General features: G+C 41.9%; 1 protein-coding gene and 1 non-coding gene across 6 annotated transcripts in view; one reads left to right on the top strand and one right to left on the bottom strand.

The window, feature by feature from the left end:
• The window catches only part of WWOX (WW domain containing oxidoreductase), a 1,016,165-nt gene that overhangs the window by 708,282 nt on the left and 288,328 nt on the right, over positions 1 to 19,555 (bottom strand). For all 5 annotated transcript variants that reach the window (XM_066242858.1, XM_066242857.1, XM_066242856.1 and 2 more), the window contains exons 7-8: positions 18,695 to 18,880; positions 11,971 to 12,235 (exon numbers count right to left, since the gene is read on the bottom strand). In XM_066242858.1, coding sequence (XP_066098955.1) covers positions 11,971 to 12,235; positions 18,695 to 18,880 — 451 coding nt within the window. The remainder of the gene's footprint in view (positions 1 to 11,970; positions 12,236 to 18,694; positions 18,881 to 19,555) is intronic.
• TRNAS-GCU (transfer RNA serine (anticodon GCU)) lies at positions 10,109 to 10,184 on the top strand. Its single transcript has one exon. It is a non-coding gene; the product is annotated as a tRNA-Ser (tRNA).

Below are 19,555 nucleotides of genomic sequence, written 5' to 3'. Positions count from 1 at the left end.
GCCTCAGGCACTAGGGTATTTCTCACCTGCAGTGGCATCACTTAATATTATTTTGGGGTCATGTAATAGATAACATCCTTGACAAAAACTTGCCTTATGTCCTTAGATATCAGTATATTTTTTTTCAGGAAAGTTTACATTGACTGGTAGGATAACAAGAAAACTAGTATTTCTGGAGCGTGTTCTCTCACCCTAGGGTTGAGCTGGGCCTCCTTAATCCTTCAACAATCCAAAACAGAGAACCATTTTTTCTGTTTTATCTGTTTTATAAAGGAAAGGAAAACTCACGGCCCAATACTGTGACTTGCCCGTGAGGATGGGGGTCTCTAAAAGGAAAGGCTGGGATTCAGAGCCTGGTTTCTTCAACTTCACAGCCCACGTGTGGGTTTCTGCTACATCGACAATGTGTTTTTCTTCAACAAAACAGATCAACGTGCTCTTCTCAGCCCCGCCCCACCTCACACTGTTGATAGTGGGCTGTGGGAAAAAGTGAGTTCACACACATAGAGTATTTAGAGCGGGGCTCACCTGGCACAGTGAGTCCTCATAAACGTGGGCTGTTTTTGTTGTTACTATTGGCTGTCCGTGTCCTCTAGACCTACAGAACATACATTTATTCGGGGGAAAACTCATTTGGAACCCCCCACACCGCATCAAAAACACGTCCGCTTTTCTCCTTACACAGAAGCCCATGGGTGTGGCAGCAGTCAGGTGGACTTTGACAAAGAGAAACTTCATTTTTAGCTTTTTAAATATACGAATCCAGCAGAGCTTTGAGCCGGGCAATGAGGGAGCGTGGCATTGGAAGAGGAGATGAACAAGCTCGAGTTGCAGGGCAAAGTGAACCGCAGCAGAGAAAAGACCCTTCCGCCCCCAGGAAATATGCCAGCTCATTCCTCAGGGGTGGGACAGAGAGAAGCGAAAGAGAAGAAAGCTATATTCCTTTCCAGGCTGGGTATACTCCAGAACTTAATTCTTTTGAAATAATTTTTTTTTTCTTTTGAATGTCTTAATGCTGCCTTTATATGAAATGTGTTCAGGGTAAATATCAAGAGTTCATCCACGCTAATTCCATTTCTCGGTCTCTTATGGATGGTTATGGAGAATCAACAAAGGGACACATGACACAGAGCGTGCACAAAAGCCAACAAGAAATGTTATGTCCTGAGAAGGAAAAACAGACTTACTGTATTCACCTGCCTAGGCAAAATAAAATATCAAAAAAAAAATTTTTTTTTACATCCCCAGATTTTATGGTTGTTGTTTTTTTCCCCCCTTTTAAAGAGTGAGAATACTAAGAAAACATTATGCAGGTCTCAGTAGTAGATACACGGTATTTTTTTTGGATCTAGTGAATATACTTTTTATAACATTTCTGTGAAAGGAGGGACTTTCTAGCTCAAATTACTTGGACAGTCTTAATGTTTATTCTTCCCTTTTTTGAGCAGTCAGAAGAGATTTCTCTCAGTACTTCAAATAAATAAGATATCCAGCTGAACAAACACCATACATTCCCGTGGATTACTTTGGCTTCTTAAAGAATATTTCACTTTCTTTTTTGCGAAATGTAAATGATTAAAGAGGCCCCATCGTATGCAACTCAAGGATGAAATGTCTCAGGTGATGCTGATTCTATACGGAGCGCAACGTGCAGAAGCAAAAAGCCCCAGCTCGGGAACAGAGCCTGACATTTCACAGGGGAAATTAGACTAGTATTACACAAGCTACTTTCCTTATTATATATTTTAACAGGAGTTGGCTTTATCACACGAAAACCAAGCTTCAGCATTCCAAATCAATCTCTACAATATTCTCTGACAATTGCAAATTAAAAGGTTCCCCCCCCCTTAGATTCTTCTTAATAAAACACACCCCAAAATAACAATAACAACAAACAAATCCTAAAGTCTATATACATAGTCTGGAGTAATAGTCTACACGGGCTTTAATATGACCAGTGAACCTTAACAACCTTTACGGCTTGAAAAAAAAAAAGAAAAGTCCAGGGTCTCTGACCAGTTTTTGAAACTCAGATCAAAACGTGGCTGTAGTCCATGTTTCCTTAGAAGGAGTATGCAGGCCAGGGATGAACACGGCCCATTCTGCTAAAGCAGCAGGAAAACAAAGAGTGGACTTCAGGAAACCTAACCCACACGTTTCTTTATTCTCTGCATAAAATTCCTTATTAAAGGACTAAATCTTATCGCCCATCACGAGGCTGAAAGGCATAAGTACAGAAGAAACAAAAGGAGTGCATCTGGTCTCTCTCTCAGCACAGAGAGAGGGAGGACAAGAACACAGAAAGAATGCAAATGGGAGCAGAATGCGGCAGAGCTAAATGAGTAGCCAACGCTATGGCTTCAAGCCAGGAAACAGCAAAGCCTATCAGTAAATCTGCCACCATACAGCCTACCAAAAGGCATACAAAAAAAAAAAAAAAAGACAAAAGAGAAAAACCAAACTGAACTTCTAAAGAGTAACAGGCAGCCGCTAAGATGGGCCCCAATGCTTCTTGGCCCCTGGTGTTCACACCACTGTGAAATCCTTTTCCCATGAATTGGCCAGACCCAGTAATGAGACATCACCATGGTGGTGAGCTCACACAGGACTGTGACTTCCGTCCTGTTAGTAGACTATTTCCTTCTTGGCTTACCCACTTTGATCGAGTTAACTGCCATGCTGAAGAGGCCTATGTGGCAAGGAACCGAGAGAGACCCTGCAGCTAAAAGCCAGAGAAGAACCAAAATCCCCATCCTACTGGGCCACAGGAGCTGAGCCCTGCCGGCCAGCCCGGGAGCTTAGAGTGGGCCCTTGGCAGCTGGGCCTGGAGATGGCTACAGCCTGGCTGACACCGTGACTGCATCCTGCGCGTCAACTCTAAAGCACAAGGCCCACCCAGTTAGGTCACTCCGGGTTTCAGACCCACAGAAATGGCAAGATAAGTAGTGGGTGCCACATTTATAAAAAAGCACAGGCTCATTGGCTGGTTGGCTCAGTGGTAGAGCATCTGCCTGGTGTGTGGAAGTCCTGGGTTCGATTTCTGGCCAGGGCACAAAGGAGAAGCACCCATCTACTTCTCTACCCCTCCCCCTCTCCTTTCTCTTTGTCTCTCTTTTCTCCTCCTGCAGCCAAGGCTCCACCTGAGCAAAGTTGGCGGGGCACTGAGGATGGCTCCATGGCCTCTGCCTCAGGCGCTAGAATGGCTCCCAATGGCAACAGAGCATCGCCTCAGATGGGCAGAGCATCGCCCCCTGGTGGGTATGCTGGGTGCAACCTGGTCAGGCGCATGTGGGAGTCTCTCTGCCTCCCTGCTTCTCACTTCAGAAAAATTAAGAAAAAAATAAAATAAAAAGGCACAGGATGAAATAGGTGAATGTGAGGGCAAAAAACCCTATACATTAGGTCAAATTATACTGTCATGTAAAATCAGGCTTACATCCTGACTTAAAGCTGCATTACTACGTCCCTTTGCTCCACTATGGAGAGTCTCGAGGGCTCTGCATTGCACAGACGGCCTCACTCCAGACTCACTACTGAACCAACTGAGAAGCAATTAACTTTCCTGAAAGTTTGGTACCTGGACTAATAATATTCTCAGCAGACTTTTGAGCTGAAACAGTCCCTTTGGAATCTTCTAGGCCAGGTACACTCAAGGGGAAGGCCAGCATCCTAAACAAGGACAGCATCAGCAACAGTGACAGTGTAATGAACTGTCCCTGAAGTTGAATGTATTCCATCGAAAGCACTGCTTCGTGTCCCACAGTCATGTCCTGTGCAGTTTCTGCCATTACAATTCTTCTTCTCTTATGAAATGAGGGAGATGACTGAGGTTGGTGGATGTATTCCCCATCCACAGTTCTCAGAATCAAAAGTGTGAACGTGTGTTCGTCTTTTTCAGTGTCCTTTTGAATTATACTGTCATATAAAATCCAACCTATGGGACAGCTAGACTTGGTTAACTGACTCAATTTACAGAGAAGACAACGAGGCTCACACAGGGTAAGTGACGTGCTCAGAGACACACCCTCCTTTATCAACAGCAAACTCTAAAAGCTCGCATTGCTTAAGACAAAATATAAAGACATAAGCCCATGAGCACAGAGCCTGGCACTTAGTAGGTTCTCATGTAACATGAGGACATATCCTTGGCTGATTTTCAAAGTATTCATTAACCTTAGTTCAATAAGAAGGGGTAGGGGAAGGTGTGGATTTTAGTTTCTGAATAGTTCAGAACTCCAGATTCAAGTTCTCTTTCTTTTTGACAGAAAAACATTACCTTCCACCTCACAAGGAAAAATCAACGTGCCCAGCAAGTTATACAAGAATCAAGGTTCACAGGAGAAACATTTCAGAAACATCATTGTGGGGCAACACAAAGTCCTGGCATATGTTTAATCGTGCTGGCCTCCAGTGTCTCAGCTGTGCTGCAGCCAAAAATCACTGGAAAGAAGTATGAAATTGGAGAAAAGGAAACTGGAAGGGGGAGGATCAAAGGAGGCACCACTAACTTAAAAGTAATAAAAGAGCCCGAAAGAGAGTTAAAAGGAGGCACAGCATTACCGAAATGCCAGCGGGGACGCAGGAGAAAAGGAAAAGAGGAAGATAAAACTGGGAGAATTTCAAGTCTTGGTTAAATGTTCATTAAATAATTTGTCACGCATATTAAGGCCAGATAGTCACTTGTTTCTCCTCTCGGGTGCTCATTTGGGAACAAAGGCCTGACCAGACTTAAAACACTAATAAGCAAGGCAAAGAAAATAGAGCAATGAGATGCTGTGGCCTCACAAAGCCAGACACATTTCCCTTCTCTTTGTTTTTAACAAGAAAGGGCTAATCTCTCCTCCAAGCTAAGGTGTACTGTTGGTGGATTTAAACAGCAGCCAGGAGGACTTATATTATGCACTGTGGAAGCCCATCTCATTCTAGTTTCCATTCTGCATGTGGCCTCAGTGCTTACTTAGACTTGGATATGCTGTTTTTACACTTAATGTTCACAGGGAGAAAGAGACCTTCTGTGACAGCCAAGAGCCATCATCATTAGAACAGGAGTCTATAAGCAACGGGAAGATGAATGAACTTTTTCTTGTCTGAATATATAACGACAAAAATAACAGTAACAACAACAATAATAAATGTTTATTGAGTACCTAGCATGTCCTGATTCCTATATAGTTACGATCTTTCATTCTCAACACAAGTCAATAATAACAATACCAGTTAATATCTACTGAGACTCTAGGACATTCTACATGTTACACATTCATGATCTCCTTCAAGGGTCAACACAAGGCCATGAAGTAGGTGTAATACCCCAGTTTTACACAAGAACCTTAATCAGGTTATGAAACGTGCCTAAGCACATGGACTGGGGCTGGAGTTTGATCTGAGAACTGCCCAGCTCTCAAGCTTATCCTCGCTTTCCTAAGCCACATTGTTCTCTGCTAACACATTCTCCTTCCCTACACACAGCACTAGGTAGGTCCCCCGGGTGTCACTTGATCCAGGAGTCTCAGGGGCCCTTGGTTCTGGTCCCAGCCCCCATATGTACTAGCTCTGTGAATGTGGACAGGTCCCCTAGACTCCTCCATTTCTTTATCTATCCATTCTGAACGCAAACCTCTGCATGTCAGGGAGACTAATGATAAGGAATAAATTAATGGCTGTCATTCATTAAGCACCTAATCATCTTTCATTTATTCATTTACAAATATTTACCGAGCATTTACTTTATGGACCAGGATATAGTGGTGTGAAGGCAAAAAACTGCACTTTCAGGAGAGTGAGAGACAGACATTAAATACACTGTATTTTTCGCACCATAAGACACACCTTTTTCCCCCTAAAAGTGGAGGGGAAAATACCCATGCGTCTTATGGAGTGAAAAATATGGTATTTTATTAAATATTTTAACATCTCATTTGGTTCAGAATGTTTTTTTTTTTTATTTTTCTCCTTAAAACCTTAGGTGTGTCTTATGGTTAGGTGTGTCTTATGGTTAGGTGTGTCTTATGGAGCAAAAAATACGGTAAAACTAGAGAAATTATTTTCCTAAATATCATTTGTGTTCAACACTATGAAGGAGAAATTCCAGGGGCCCTTCATTCATTCATTCAGCACGTTTATGAAATGCTTTGTGCATCAGACAGTATTATAGGTACTGGCTCTTGCGAAACCACATGATGGGGAGCTCTGAGCAAATCTTGATCTAATTCTTCCTTGAAGTGTAGTTTGGAATGAGTCTGAAGGATAAGTAGAAAGTAACTAAGAGTGGACGAAAGGCATGGTCTAAAGCAGTGGGCCCGATATCAGTCCGTGGGCCATTTGGTACCGGTCCACAGAGAAAGAATAAATAACTTACATTATTTCTGTTTTATTTATATTTAAGTCTGAAGGATGTTTTATTTTTTAAAAATGACCAGATTCCCTCTGTTACATCCGTCTAAGACTCACTCTTGACACGTGTCTCAGTCACATGATACATTTATCCGTCCCACCCTAAAGGCTGGTCCATGAAAATATTTTCTGACATTAAACCGGTCCGTGGCTCAAAAAAGGTTGGGGACCACTGGTCTAAAGAACACTATGTATGCTTCAACACCCTGAACAAGAAAGAAGAATGAAGCTGACAGTGGCTAGAGGTAAAACTAGTTGAGAGGAAGGGACCAGATTCGCCCAGGTGCCTTCCATTCAATCCTCACTTGTGTCCACAATGGCCCCATAAAGTAGGTGGCATTCCTACTTGAGAGTAGGCCCTATAAAGTATATAAAGGCTCTTATAAAGTAGATGGCATTCCTACTTGAGAGTAACAAAACTATATGCACACCGACTCAACGGTGCCTGTTCAAAAGCTGTTATTCCAACCTTTTTCTTTGTTGTCAGATCCCATCTCCCACCCTAGAGACAAAATACCAGGAACGCACTTTCCCAACTATTCCTACACCCAGGATGAACAAGTGACTCAGTCCTGGCCCATGGGAGCTGAGAGGCAAAATTATCTTCTAAGCAAGATAATTTTGACACAGAGGCATGCAAGGAGGGGCTCTATCCCTCCCATCCTGTTTTTAGACCTTATCCTGGAGGATGCAATGGTTGGTGCTGCTGCAGTCATATTGTAAGCATGAGGAAAAAGGCAAAACAATCGCAAAGGAGCTGCCTATACCATAGTCAAACACAGCCCTGGCTGCCTGGGGGATCCTGGATTCCTGAGAAAAACAAATCTTGATTATTCCAACCATTTTTAACAACATCTTAGTAACTCACAGCCCAAAACATGTACACTAATATAAAAAAAAATGAGCCTCAGAGAGGCTGAATGATTCAAAATTATACAACTAAAATAGAGGAAAAAGCTGAGTTGTGAATACAGACCGAATGATTCCAAACCCTTCGCTCTTTTTCGCCCCACCATATCCCTTGGATTCTGACTTGAGCAAACACTGTGAATAGTAAAACTCTGGCCAGAACTGAGACCTGACTAATAAAACCAATGCTAATGATAACACTGGGAAGGAGGGAGAATATTTGCGGCTGCAGGGATGCGGTCTCCGCAAGAAGTGGGGCCGGGCCGCCAGGCCCTTCTCTGGGGGTCTGCGGAGTGCTGCGGTGTGGGCCGACCACAGAGGGTCCTCGGAGTCTCCTTTTCTAACATAGCTGGAATGGCGAGAGCAAGGCAGCCGGAGAATCAGCCCTCACTCGGGAGTCTCAAAATATTTAGATTAATAAAGAATATGCTGAAATTTCTACTTTGAAAATCATATTTCCTCCTCCCGACCAAAAAAAAGGCCCTGCTTTCTACTCCGGTGTGCCAAGAGATTCAAGGGGGTTTGTTTGCCCTTGATAGCATCTAGAGTGCAGTCAGCTGCAGGTATTTAAAGGGGGGGAGAAGTATTTTTCTAAAATACTAATTTAAAGAACAAATCAACATCTATTATCTCCTTCATTATGTTTTAAATTGTCCAAGTATAAATCACCCCACAGCAGGTTATTCAAGGGCAGAATTACCCGGCTTGGCTTTCCCGAAGGTTAGAAGAATGACATCTTGTGCTTTTTCTAGTTTAAATTATAACTTTGCAACAGAGCCGGCATTGCAGGCCCATCCATTAGCAGAGCCGCTGCACATCTGTTAAAGCTCAGCACAGTGCCTGGCTGTACAGGGCCACAGGAAACGTAACCCAATCGTTTCAAAAGTTCTACAAACTCGAGCTAGTTTTTAATGTAAAATGACTTGAAAATGCAGTTCCCTAAAACATCTGCTAAGCTCTTGCTACCCTAACACATGATATTCTTTCTCCTGTTACCTGCCAACACAAATATTTGGTTGCACAAAACACCCGAAGAGGCACGTGATGGTGCTTAGCTTCAAATTTACATACTGATCCGCAAAGGGCTGGCTCTGACTTAGAACTCCAGCTAAGACGTTGTTTACCAGAACTGAAAGCTGACGTGGAGGGAAAAAATGGAGGGGCAGAGGGCCCCTTTCATGAAGGCTCTCTCAAACACGTGAAGAAGAAAACAGCTGCGCAATGGGATGTACATGGCAGGGCCACTGTGGAGCACTTGACAGAGAAAGTGCCACTGGGAATAGATGCAAAGGTTGAGGCTGAAATGCCACTTGCTTGAACAAGTTGGGTCAATCTTCTGCACTTTTAAATGCAAAATAAGGATAGTAATTCTACCATGGTGTAAGGGTGGTGAGATACATGCAGCTCCATATGCTGGTACATACAGCATCATGGTGTCTGGCCTACACTACCAAGGTGCATCTTCCTTGAGTCTATGCCAGGAATCTAAAGGCATCACATCACACAGGGCAACAGTTGCTGATAGCCAAAATTATCCTTGAAAATGCTATATGCCTGCTTTTGTGATGTAAGCCCCATAAAGCAATATGTATATATCATATAATACACACAACATATATTCATGCACAGATATGCAAAATATAACTTTAGAATATTTTAATGGCATACAAAAGAGACAGAAAATCGCACAGAAACAGGAAAATGAACATATAATGCACACAGGATGTATGTGACTTCATGATTTAAAAGCTCCCAGCAAACTCCAGTTTCCTTTGAGATGTTTCAAAAGCTGCTAGTTGAAGAATCCTGCATCTTTTTAAATATTAAAATAATCCTATTCCCATTTTATCTATTTTTATTTTTATTTTATCATAAATTGGATGAAGGGAGGACACAGCTTCCTCCCCAGGACCCCGGGTCCTCCTGTCTGGTAGACCTCACAAGGAAAAGGTGGCAGAGACATGGCTTTACCAGTGGGGGTCGCTGTGCTGAGAATTAATCCCTATGAGTTTCTCATTAGTGATTATTATACTGCAGGCAGCCAAAATGGAAAAATTAATTAATTTCGAAGTGATAATGCATTTACAGCAACAATTAGAAATGTATAACTGTAAAAGGACAACATTTAAAAGACAGATTGCATTTAATAAAGTTGCACAAGAACATCCAATTGTAAAATTACTGATCTGCAACAATATTCCTTAAAGAGGCACTTAAAATAGCCTGACTCCATGAAGAGTGACCTAATTACTGTAACTAAAATCACCATAGTCACAGCAAGTCACAGCAAATAAAAAAGGGACATTGATATTACAATACTGCTGTTTAATACTTAAGGGAGCAGGCTAGAGTAGAGAAGCAAAGGCAGGGCTTCCGAGCACAAGGCCGGGTTATGTTTCTAGTTTCCTTGACCTTGTATAATGAAATATATACTCCAGTCAAAAGGAAAACACTTCCTCTGGGGTGAAATCCAGGGGAGATGACAAGCCATCTGGTGACAGAGACACTGCATCTTACAAAGCTTCCTCATGAGCATTTAGAAATCCAACTTTTACATGCGGTAGGAATGGGAACGCAACTGCACGGCTTATTTACAAAAATATGTTTGCATTACAACAGCGGAAGTACACATCCATGAAACAAAAGTCTTATCATGATAGACGCAACGATAAGCAACACAGAGAAGGATAAAACATGTGGTGACTTTTCCAATAAGCCCAGTCTATCCCACCAGTGAAATACAGTAACCCCAGGTATACACTCAACGCTGGTTCCTGATCTGAAAACTCAAGAGTACTAAATGTTGGCCCTGGCCGGTTGGCTCAGTGGTAGAGTGTCGGCCTGCTGTGCGGAAGTCCCAGGTTCGATTCCCGGCCAGGGCACACAGGAGAAGCGCCCATCTGCTTCTCCACCCCTCCCCCTCTCCTTCCTCTCTGTCGCTCTCTTCCCCTCCCGCAGCCAAGGCTCCACTGGAGCAAAAGATGGCCCGGGCGCTGGGGATGGCTCCTTGGCCTCTGCCCCAGGCGCTAGAGTGGCTCTGGTCGCGACAGAGCGATGCCTCGGATGGGCAGAGCATCGCCCCCTGGTGGGCGTGCCAAGTGGATCCCGGTTGGGCACATGCGGGAGTCTGTCTGACTGCCTCCCCGTTTCTAGCTTTAGAAAAATACAAAAACAAAAAACAAAAAAGAGTCCTAAATGTTTATGAAAGGAAAGAGATTGGCTATGAGTTTGACAAGTCCAGAGTTCCCGCTCCACCTCTTTATGAAGCTATTCATATAGAAATATAGAACTCTGATGGCTAAGAAATACCACCAAATACCTAAATATGTGAAGACAGCATTAGAATTTTCCTAAGAATCTAAATTTAGCTACATATTTCATAGTGTTCCTACTTAATAGGCTTACCTAAAAAAGTATATTTGTGACATTTAAAAGATGCTGTTTTCCAATCACTTGGGACAGGAACATGAAAAGTCTACTCACAATGGCTTCCATGGGGACCAGATGTACAGGTTGGAGAATGAAGCTCTCTCTTCCTAGTCACCCTTCCTGCCTTGCCAATGACCTCTCCCTAGGTCTTTGGGAGAAGGTTATTGCCCCCAACCACCACCACCAGACTTAATTTACAGAGTTCTTTAGTTTCATGACCTGTGTATCCATAACAGCAATTACATTTTGGAAAATACTGGTCAATACTAAGGCAATATTCACAACAACAAGAAAAGCCCCCATCCTGGCAGGAAGTGTTGCACACCTGCCACACAGCCGACACTGTGCTGGGCACATTACTGAACCACGCTTTCCAACAGGGCAGCCAGGAGGCACATGCAGCTATTTAAACGGAAACTAATTAAAATTAAACAGAATTTAAAATTGTTTATTTATATAAGCCATTTTTTCAAGGGTCTAATATCCATATGAGGCCAGTGGCTACCATACTAAATAATCAGATTAAAATCTGTGGTTAAGAAAAATACTATACCAGATATATTATATAAAATGCATGTTCTTCATTCAAGTTACTTTTTACTGCAATGCTTTCATGGAGGAAGATTCTAGATACAGTTGTTATATGACCATTAAAAATGTAAAAATGTCATAGTTACCTTTGTGAACATTTTCCAGTAGTGTGATTTAGCCAAAAAGATTCATTTTTGGGAAAGGAAAGAATAAAATGCACTTCTAGCCAATGCAGTGTACCCCAAGAGATGTTAATATCCATTAAAGAAGGAATTTAGAATATCAGAGAGACTCTCAGTGGAAACAAAGGAATCATACCAGCTGATAATTCATTAGTGACAAATTCTTATTTTTTACCTACTAACACAAAACCCAGTTTCCAAGGACTGCACTTTCTGAACAGTAATAAAAAAGGTCACATCAAAAGAAAACCAATCATCATCATCAAGACTGTTACCAGACTAACACAATGTTGAAACACCACATCTTCTATCTAGCCCTCCAGTACACCTTTAGGAACCGATGCAATCTAAAGTCAACGGAAATGTGTTCAAGGACCTTCCTTATTGACATGATGATGTGATCATCAAGACCTGAGTCATCATCACCAGAGGCGAGAGGCTGAGAAAAACAAGAGTCGGTTTCCCTAGGACCCTTCCCACGAAGGCACAATGATGGCATCTGTGGCGATAGGAGCCGTTCACTTACCATAGACTTGGTGAAAGGCCTGGCCAAGGTAAACAGCAGCGTGTACACCCACCAGTTGCGATGAATGGAGGAGTACATCATGTTCCCAGGATGCACGGCGTTGGATGTGACCCCTCGCGGGGAGAGGCGGCGATGCAGCTCGTTGGAGAACAGAATGTTGCAGAGCTTAGACCGGTTGTAAGCCAGCATGGCCCAGTAGTCATTTTTAGATGGAGAGAGGCGGCTGAAGTCTAGTTTTCCTAAGGAATCATTAATATCTGTAAATCTAAAATAAATTAAAAAAAAACAGAATATATGACAGGAAGCAGCCAACCTCTGATGTCTGATAGAGCTTTCTTATTTTTATTGGAAATCTGCAGAACTACACAGAGACTATTGAAAACTCAACTATGCAAACTTTGAAACAAAGTCACCATTTAAAAAAGACAATTGATTTAACAATATAAACCAACTGGATCCAAAGACAGACTTTAATCAAGGCCCAAATGAATCAGTTTTAACATGCTAAACACACCATCCACCTCTAACATATATTGTTCAGAACCTTCAACAGGAAGTTCAAGGATAATTAAATTAAATGGAAAAGCATCTTAAATAAAGGGCTGCTGCTTTTGGAAGCAGAAAGCTATCACATTCCTAACCTTTGACAGGATTTTCCTGGGTTATTTTAGCCAACGCTTGAGTCCTGTATATTTTCATTTGAGCATCCATGTAAATATATAGATGAGTCTTGCTGCCTCCAAGACTCTTTTCCAGATTAAAAATTAATGATTATAAAGGGGTTACAACCTTGGTGAGGTGCCATCAATAGTCTTCTACGTTTAAAAGACAAATATAAACAAAGCCAAAATGAGTTCTGGCAGAGTCTAATGTTTTTAAGTATACCCATGGCATGGATACACACAAATCAAAGTAAGTAGTTGATGTTTTATAATTGGGTCTGACAGAGTCGTTAAACACCAGCTGTTTGTTTCTTTTCTTTCTCTCTCTCTCTCCCTTTCTTTCTTTATCTCTTTCTCTTTTTCTTTATTTTTTCCTTTCTTCTTTCTCTCTCTCTTTTTTTAAATAACAAAGTAATGACTGTCCTCTAAAAAATGGATAATAACAAAAGGAGTTTTCTAGGTGATGTTCCCATTTTTGTTAAGGATCTAGTTTGCTTCATTAAATTAGCTCTGAGCATTTGCACTGAGCAATAAGGAAGCATAACAAGAGTTATCTAGATCAGTGGTTTTCAACCGCCAGTCCATGGACTGATGCCGGTCTACAAAAGAGTTAACCACCCTGTTGTGGTGGGAAGATTATAGAGCCTACAATCGGACCAGCGGTTGAAAACCACTGACCTAGATAACTGCTGGGGAAGACAACAGGCATAAGGTAAAATGAAAATTATGGAATAATCTGGTTATTCCTTAATATGAGCAGTTTGGTTAACTACAACCAAACAAAGCATCACAGGGAAAGATGAAAAGCATGTTTTAATGGAAATTAAATATTCCTTTTCCAGGGCTCAGTGAGTGCCATCCAACCGCTGATGTTAAATGACACCACTGCTCCAAAGTCATAAACAAAGCTGAGGGTCAGAACACCATCACTGATATGGCAAAGGGACATTGAAACTAACCGTTGGCTGCCTGTTTCCAGGTCCCCCGGCTACAGGAACAGCCCAGACTTCAGAGCTCAATCCTTTAAGGCAGTGGAATTTAGCGGGAAATTGAAAAATGTATGGGAGCCCTTTCCTGGTTCTCATAATGATTGCCTGCGGGGCCGGGATGGTCGATGTCCCGCAACGCAGGTGGAGTCTTGCTCAGGGAGGCTCGCTGCACTGGACATTCATGCTGCTGAAAAGCCTGCATATATTATAATTATCTGAGCCCAGAGCCTGACTGCGCTTTACATTTGTGCCCAGTTTTAACATTCACTGACTTTCTAGGAGTGTAGCACCAAAATCGTATAAATGAGGAAGATGCATTTTCAGATTCTGTGACTGCGGTGAGGGGTGCAGAGGCTTAACTCTGTGCTGGTGATATTGGGGTCTGGAACGCAGCCTGTCTGTTACCCATCTGCACTGGGGAACAGCTCACTCCATATGATTTATGCATGAACATGCGCATCTGATTACTTACCTTTCCTGTGGTCCTGCCCAAGCATTCACAACGTGGACTCATATGCTATTTTTGTTTCACATTTATTTTTTCCCTTTATATTACAGTGAACTAGCCTATTGAATTAAAATATATTTATGCAAAGAAGTTACATTACTTCTGAACCATAGCTCAACATTGTAATAAGGAAGTGATTTTCAAATGGTGTGTCAGAAGAATTTTTAAAACATGCAATACCTGACACTGTGTAGTCAGGGGCACTGACCTCTTTCCCCTTAGATAGTCAAGTAAAAAAGTAACAGTCACTAACACAACAATAGCCACCTGGTATAAATAAATAAAAATTAAGCCTATTTTTTGGGTCAGATTGGCAAAAAATAGAGAATATTTTTTGGTGTGCTGTAAAATTTTAGTACAGTGGTCCCTCATCTATTGGGGGGGTTATGTTCCAGAACCATAGGCAAAATCTGCTAAGTAGCAACCTTATATTTATTTTATTACTTATATATATTTAAGGCTTTATAAACCCTCCCCACACTCTTATAAATCTTTCCCACACTGATATTAACCTTTGCCACACATATTTGGCGTATTTTACTGCAAAAAAATTAAAATAATAAATATATAAAAATACCTATATACCTCCAAATCCTGCGATATAGCAAAAAATCCGCGATACAAAATTAGATATATAAGTTAAAAATCCACGATACAGTGAGACCACTAAAAGTGAACTACGATATGGCAAGGGATGACCATAATTAGTTCACGGGTGCCTTGAGATAAAAAAGGTGGAAAATCGTTGCAATAAGGCAGTACAGAAGAGTTGTTACAAAAAGGAACTGTTGAGTTGAGAACCCAATGATCCAAAATACAACCATGGCTTGGAAATGCTACCCACTTGAGGAGGAAAGAGATTCAAGGACTAAACAATAGCTAAAAGGTATGAGATAAATATAACATCCTTCACTCTCCACTCTTCTTTCATCACCTATTGTTCAAAACCCTTTTTGGCATAATTGTTTAGCCCAAGGCAGCTCAGGTGCCACTTCTTCCAGGAAGCTCTCCCTATTTAACTCTTTCACTGCTGGTTTTCATAGTGATTTCTTAGAACAATCTGGAGAACAGATTGAAAAAATGTAAATCAGACTGAAACGCATATTTACAAGGAAAATAAGTATCCAGGACCCTGTATATGATATTAGTGTTCCATAACCCTGCTACCCTCTCTAAGATCAGTAACAAACCAAGTCATGCAACCTTTGCATCTAGTCTGCACACTGTGCCTATCTTTACCACACTAGACTGCAAGGCATATGTTCACCTGGTTCCAATGTGGAACTGCGAATTATTATTTTATTTAAACATGTTTTTTATTCATTTGAGAGAGAGAGAGAGAGAAGTGGGGAAGGAGCAGGAAGCATCAACTCCCATATATGCCTTGACTAGGGAAGCCCAGGGTTTTGAACCAGGGACCTCAGCGTTCCAGGTTGACTCTTTATGCACTGCGCCACCACAGGTCAGGCCTGCACTATGAATTTTTAGAAGGCAGACAGTTGTCCCTTTGCACATTGCTTAGCACAATGCTTAACACACAGTATGATCTAAATACAAAGTCAGAGAACAAACTAAGGACCACGTCTCACTTATTGCAAAACAATCTTTGTTTCAAGTCTCCTCTTGTGTTCTTCATTAGAGAGAATGAAGAATGTGTCACTTTGCATGTGGCCCTTTTAATGTTTAGAATGAGTCCCGTTCTTTTGTTTTTAAGAACAATGCAGAGTTATCTCATAACTGAGAAGTACAAAGCGCTGATTAAATTCCTAAAAAGAAAGAAGTCATTGATTTGTAGCCCCCAATCTAGAAATCTAAAAATGAGGCCAACACACACACACAGCATGATGAGAAGTCACATGGAACCAAGTCGAAAGAAGGTTTCAAGGCAGCACAGCTGCTAAACAACAGGCCCGCCCTCTGCACGTAGCCCTTCCCCCCAAGGAGGACCCCTGATTTCCTGCCCTGCTGATGTCCTGGGTAGCAAACCCATTTTGAAGGTCTGATTAGCCAGTATTGACAATCCTGCAGGAAGTAGGAAGGGTGGGCAAGCCTTCTGATTCCTCTGAGCCAGGGCAGGCTTCCTGAAAAACGACCATATTCACCTCTCAGCTCAAGAGGCAGTAAAACAACTCTTCAAAGGCTGCCTACTTTAGCTCCAGGCTGAAAAACTGACAAAGCCAAACATTCATGTCTTAATAAACCGATCCACCCATCAGTACACTAACATGTCAAAATTTGCTCCCTGGACGTTAACACTGGCTGTTTGAGGGGACCTTTAGCTTGTATTTCTATATATACAGCTCCTTTTCTTCTTTTTTTTTAACTGGGGACTTTTAAATGACCAAACTAAAGTAATTAGGCTGGATTTTATGTAGACAAAAGATAGTATGTTCAAAGAATAGGATTAAATTTGCATCAGAAGGCGTGTGTGTGTGTGTGTGTGTGTGTGTGTATGTGTGTAGCAATGTGGCACTCAACACAGCTGTGGCCGTTTAGACTTGTTCAACCAACACGGTGCTCTTTTCCTTCTATTTTAATTGTTATCTGAAAAATTTTCTCAGCAAGGAAGTCAAGACATCATTTTAATATGATGCAGTTTAGGTATGCAGAAACTCAATTCACTTGCTCAGACTCCAGATAAGTAACTAAAATGCAGTGAAGACACAGGAGCACTAATAAATATTTTGCCTTGGGGCAGTCTGGTATAATATTTTCTGCAAACATAGGGCTTTATTTTTCCCCTAACAGGGGGTCTTGACTCCAAGGAAGAGAATCCGCCAAGGTTTATGGAGGTAATTAGATATCAACACTTCCATTTTACAACACGGTTTAGGGCTCCGGGTCCTTGAGCAGTGAGCAAGCGCTTCCCCGGGCCTGCGCACCCAGTGTTCACATGGGGTATCGGGCGGCGGGAGGCAGTTAAAGTGTAATAAACAAACCAGCTTGGGGGAATCAACATTTTGTAAGAATGCCCTTTACAGTGTGCAAAGGATAGTCAGAAAGCCAGGAGCAGTCACGTGACAGGAGTGAGCACCTGGTAACACACATTGGGAAGGCCTTTTCTATAAACGAAAATGGATTTACTTCAGGAGACCAAGACCCCTTCTTCCAACTAGTCTTTTAAATAAAATTAAGATTCAGATCTCCAAGGTAGGGAGGAATTACACTGTCATTCTGGAGAGAACAAAGACGTCACATGAAATACCATTTGAGATACAGATTTACAAAGGAGGAGAGCAGCTGACAATTCGACATAATCTCCCATTAAATACCAGCTCATTTAAACATATCCTGTGGTGTCCTCCACATCTGGCGAACGACTGAGGCTGGCAGATTTATTTCTGGAGCTCGCCCTCCTGCGCCGGCCCCACGGTAGCCTCCCTCCCCCCTCCCAGGGCCACTCCACTCTCTTTCACAGACCTGGTGTGATTTGCAAAGATAAGGATGTCCAGATTTTGTTACCACCTAATTACTAGATGTTTCATGTCTTTTAACACGGGGGAGGATTATTACTTGGCATTTTCCTTTCATTTCAGCCATCATAAATTTAAAATGGTAAAAGTAAATCTATCTGCAGTATGTCACTTGGACCCTAAGCCCCTGTGTTTGGGAGTGATAAAGCGTTCAGACTAACCCTTGGCTGGTCTCTCTCTTCCAAGTCCCAGGGGTTACATTTTATGGAAGCATGATTTAACAAATAAGCTTCATTCTGGGTCACTAAAACATTTCAGGACTTAAGGCGGAGAAGAAGGGGGAAAAACAGGCACTTGCACATTATTTTTTCCAGCTACTTTGCTAAGAGTGAAAGCTCCCAGCTACACCAGAAAAATCTCCCACACATGCATTAATCTAGCCCCACCAGCAAGTCCTTTGTCTTTCCTGAGGACTTCTCTTCAGAGAAATAGCTGTTTATCCAACTCCAGAAACAAATATGCTGAAAATACGATGAAATTTTCAAATGTCTTTTTAGTCAATTGAATATTCTCCTAATGGTAACAGAAAAGAGGTGCCATCTGATGTTTTAATTGGAATTTTAACCAAAAGAGGCATGGCCAGATTTCTAATATGTTCTAACTACAGTACTTCCCTTCCTACAATTACACAGCTAATGTCTGCATTGAATTCCCTAATTTCTCATTATAAAACAATTGGATTTCATCTCGCAGTCTTTAATTGCATTGTTTCTCCTGCTAGAATAACTGCACATTCTTCTTGGTGAGATGTTGAAGTTGTTGAATGACAAATCAATAAAGGTCAGGCATTCAGATTTAATCAATTATTATTCCATCTCAAAGCAAAATCAATGAGGGGCTTGAAGTAGAGTTGTAAAAACAGTCTACATTGCTGCGGACAAAACCCCAAAATAATCTCCAACAATCACCAGAAAAAACACCTCGAATAATTAAGTAAGCTGGGTTGAGTGCAGCCACACTTTGCAGAGTAGGACAAATGAAAATTGTTTTCAGGCAGAGGGCCTTGGGAGTAGCCTAACGAGTTCTCAGGGAAGACCATGTCACTAGTGCAAGGAAGGCGACAAGTGGACAAAACGTGCAATCCTCACCCACCTATGGGACTCCGAGGAGACCACAACCACGCGGGCAGGGGCAGAGCGGCACAGGACATCCTGCAGGAGCTGGACCAGGTAGAAGTGCCCCAGGTGATTCACCTGGAAGGTGGTCTCCAGGCCATCTTTCGTGAGGCTCCAGGGTAGCGCAAAAGCTGCAGCGTTGCATACCAGCACATGCAAAGACCTGGAAAATAAAACAGCTGACATTATGTGGCATACACATGCTAAAATCAGGAATAACTCACGCTCCCTCAGGAACAAAGAATTCTTCACTATCTTTGAGATTCTCGTCACTTGGAAATGGGATGCCCCAGAATGTGTTGCATCTTTAAACCGTTCTGATGGGGAAGGGCTTGGACTTTGAGCTGGCAATTGTCCAGGGTGCCTGGGGAAGGGGGCTCCTGGAATGTAGGACTTTCAGTGCTAAAACCAGCCAAACTGAGCAAACCTGGGATGCGCTGGTCACCTTGGTTGGAACCTAGATCCTACCACCTAATTGAATCTATGCTTCTTAATTAGTTCAAGTGTCAGCTTCTTCAAAGAGCCCTTAGAGTCAATACAAGAAATCAAGGGAAAATATGCTGTAAAAAGGTGACATGGGAACCATCAGTAGGTGCATACCAAGGTACAAATGCTCTGTCTAAAGAGATAGGCTCATGTTGTTTGAATACATTCCTTCTTGAAGTCAGATCAAATAGACATTTTAACAACGAGCTTTGGGGATAGATAAGTAGAAGAAGCCTCTTATGATATTTTATATTATATATATTTGTTTCAAAATAAAAATTTAAAAAATATTAGGTAAGCCTTTCCTGTGAGTCAAAATCCTAAATCCTCATAAATAAATTGTACTTGTGGG

The sequence above is a fragment of the Saccopteryx bilineata genome, chromosome 9, assembly GCF_036850765.1.
Source record: "Saccopteryx bilineata isolate mSacBil1 chromosome 9, mSacBil1_pri_phased_curated, whole genome shotgun sequence".
Lineage (NCBI taxonomy): Eukaryota > Metazoa > Chordata > Mammalia > Chiroptera > Emballonuridae > Saccopteryx > Saccopteryx bilineata.
Note: the sequence above shows the minus strand (reverse complement) of the source record. Positions and strands in the feature narration are given on the sequence as shown.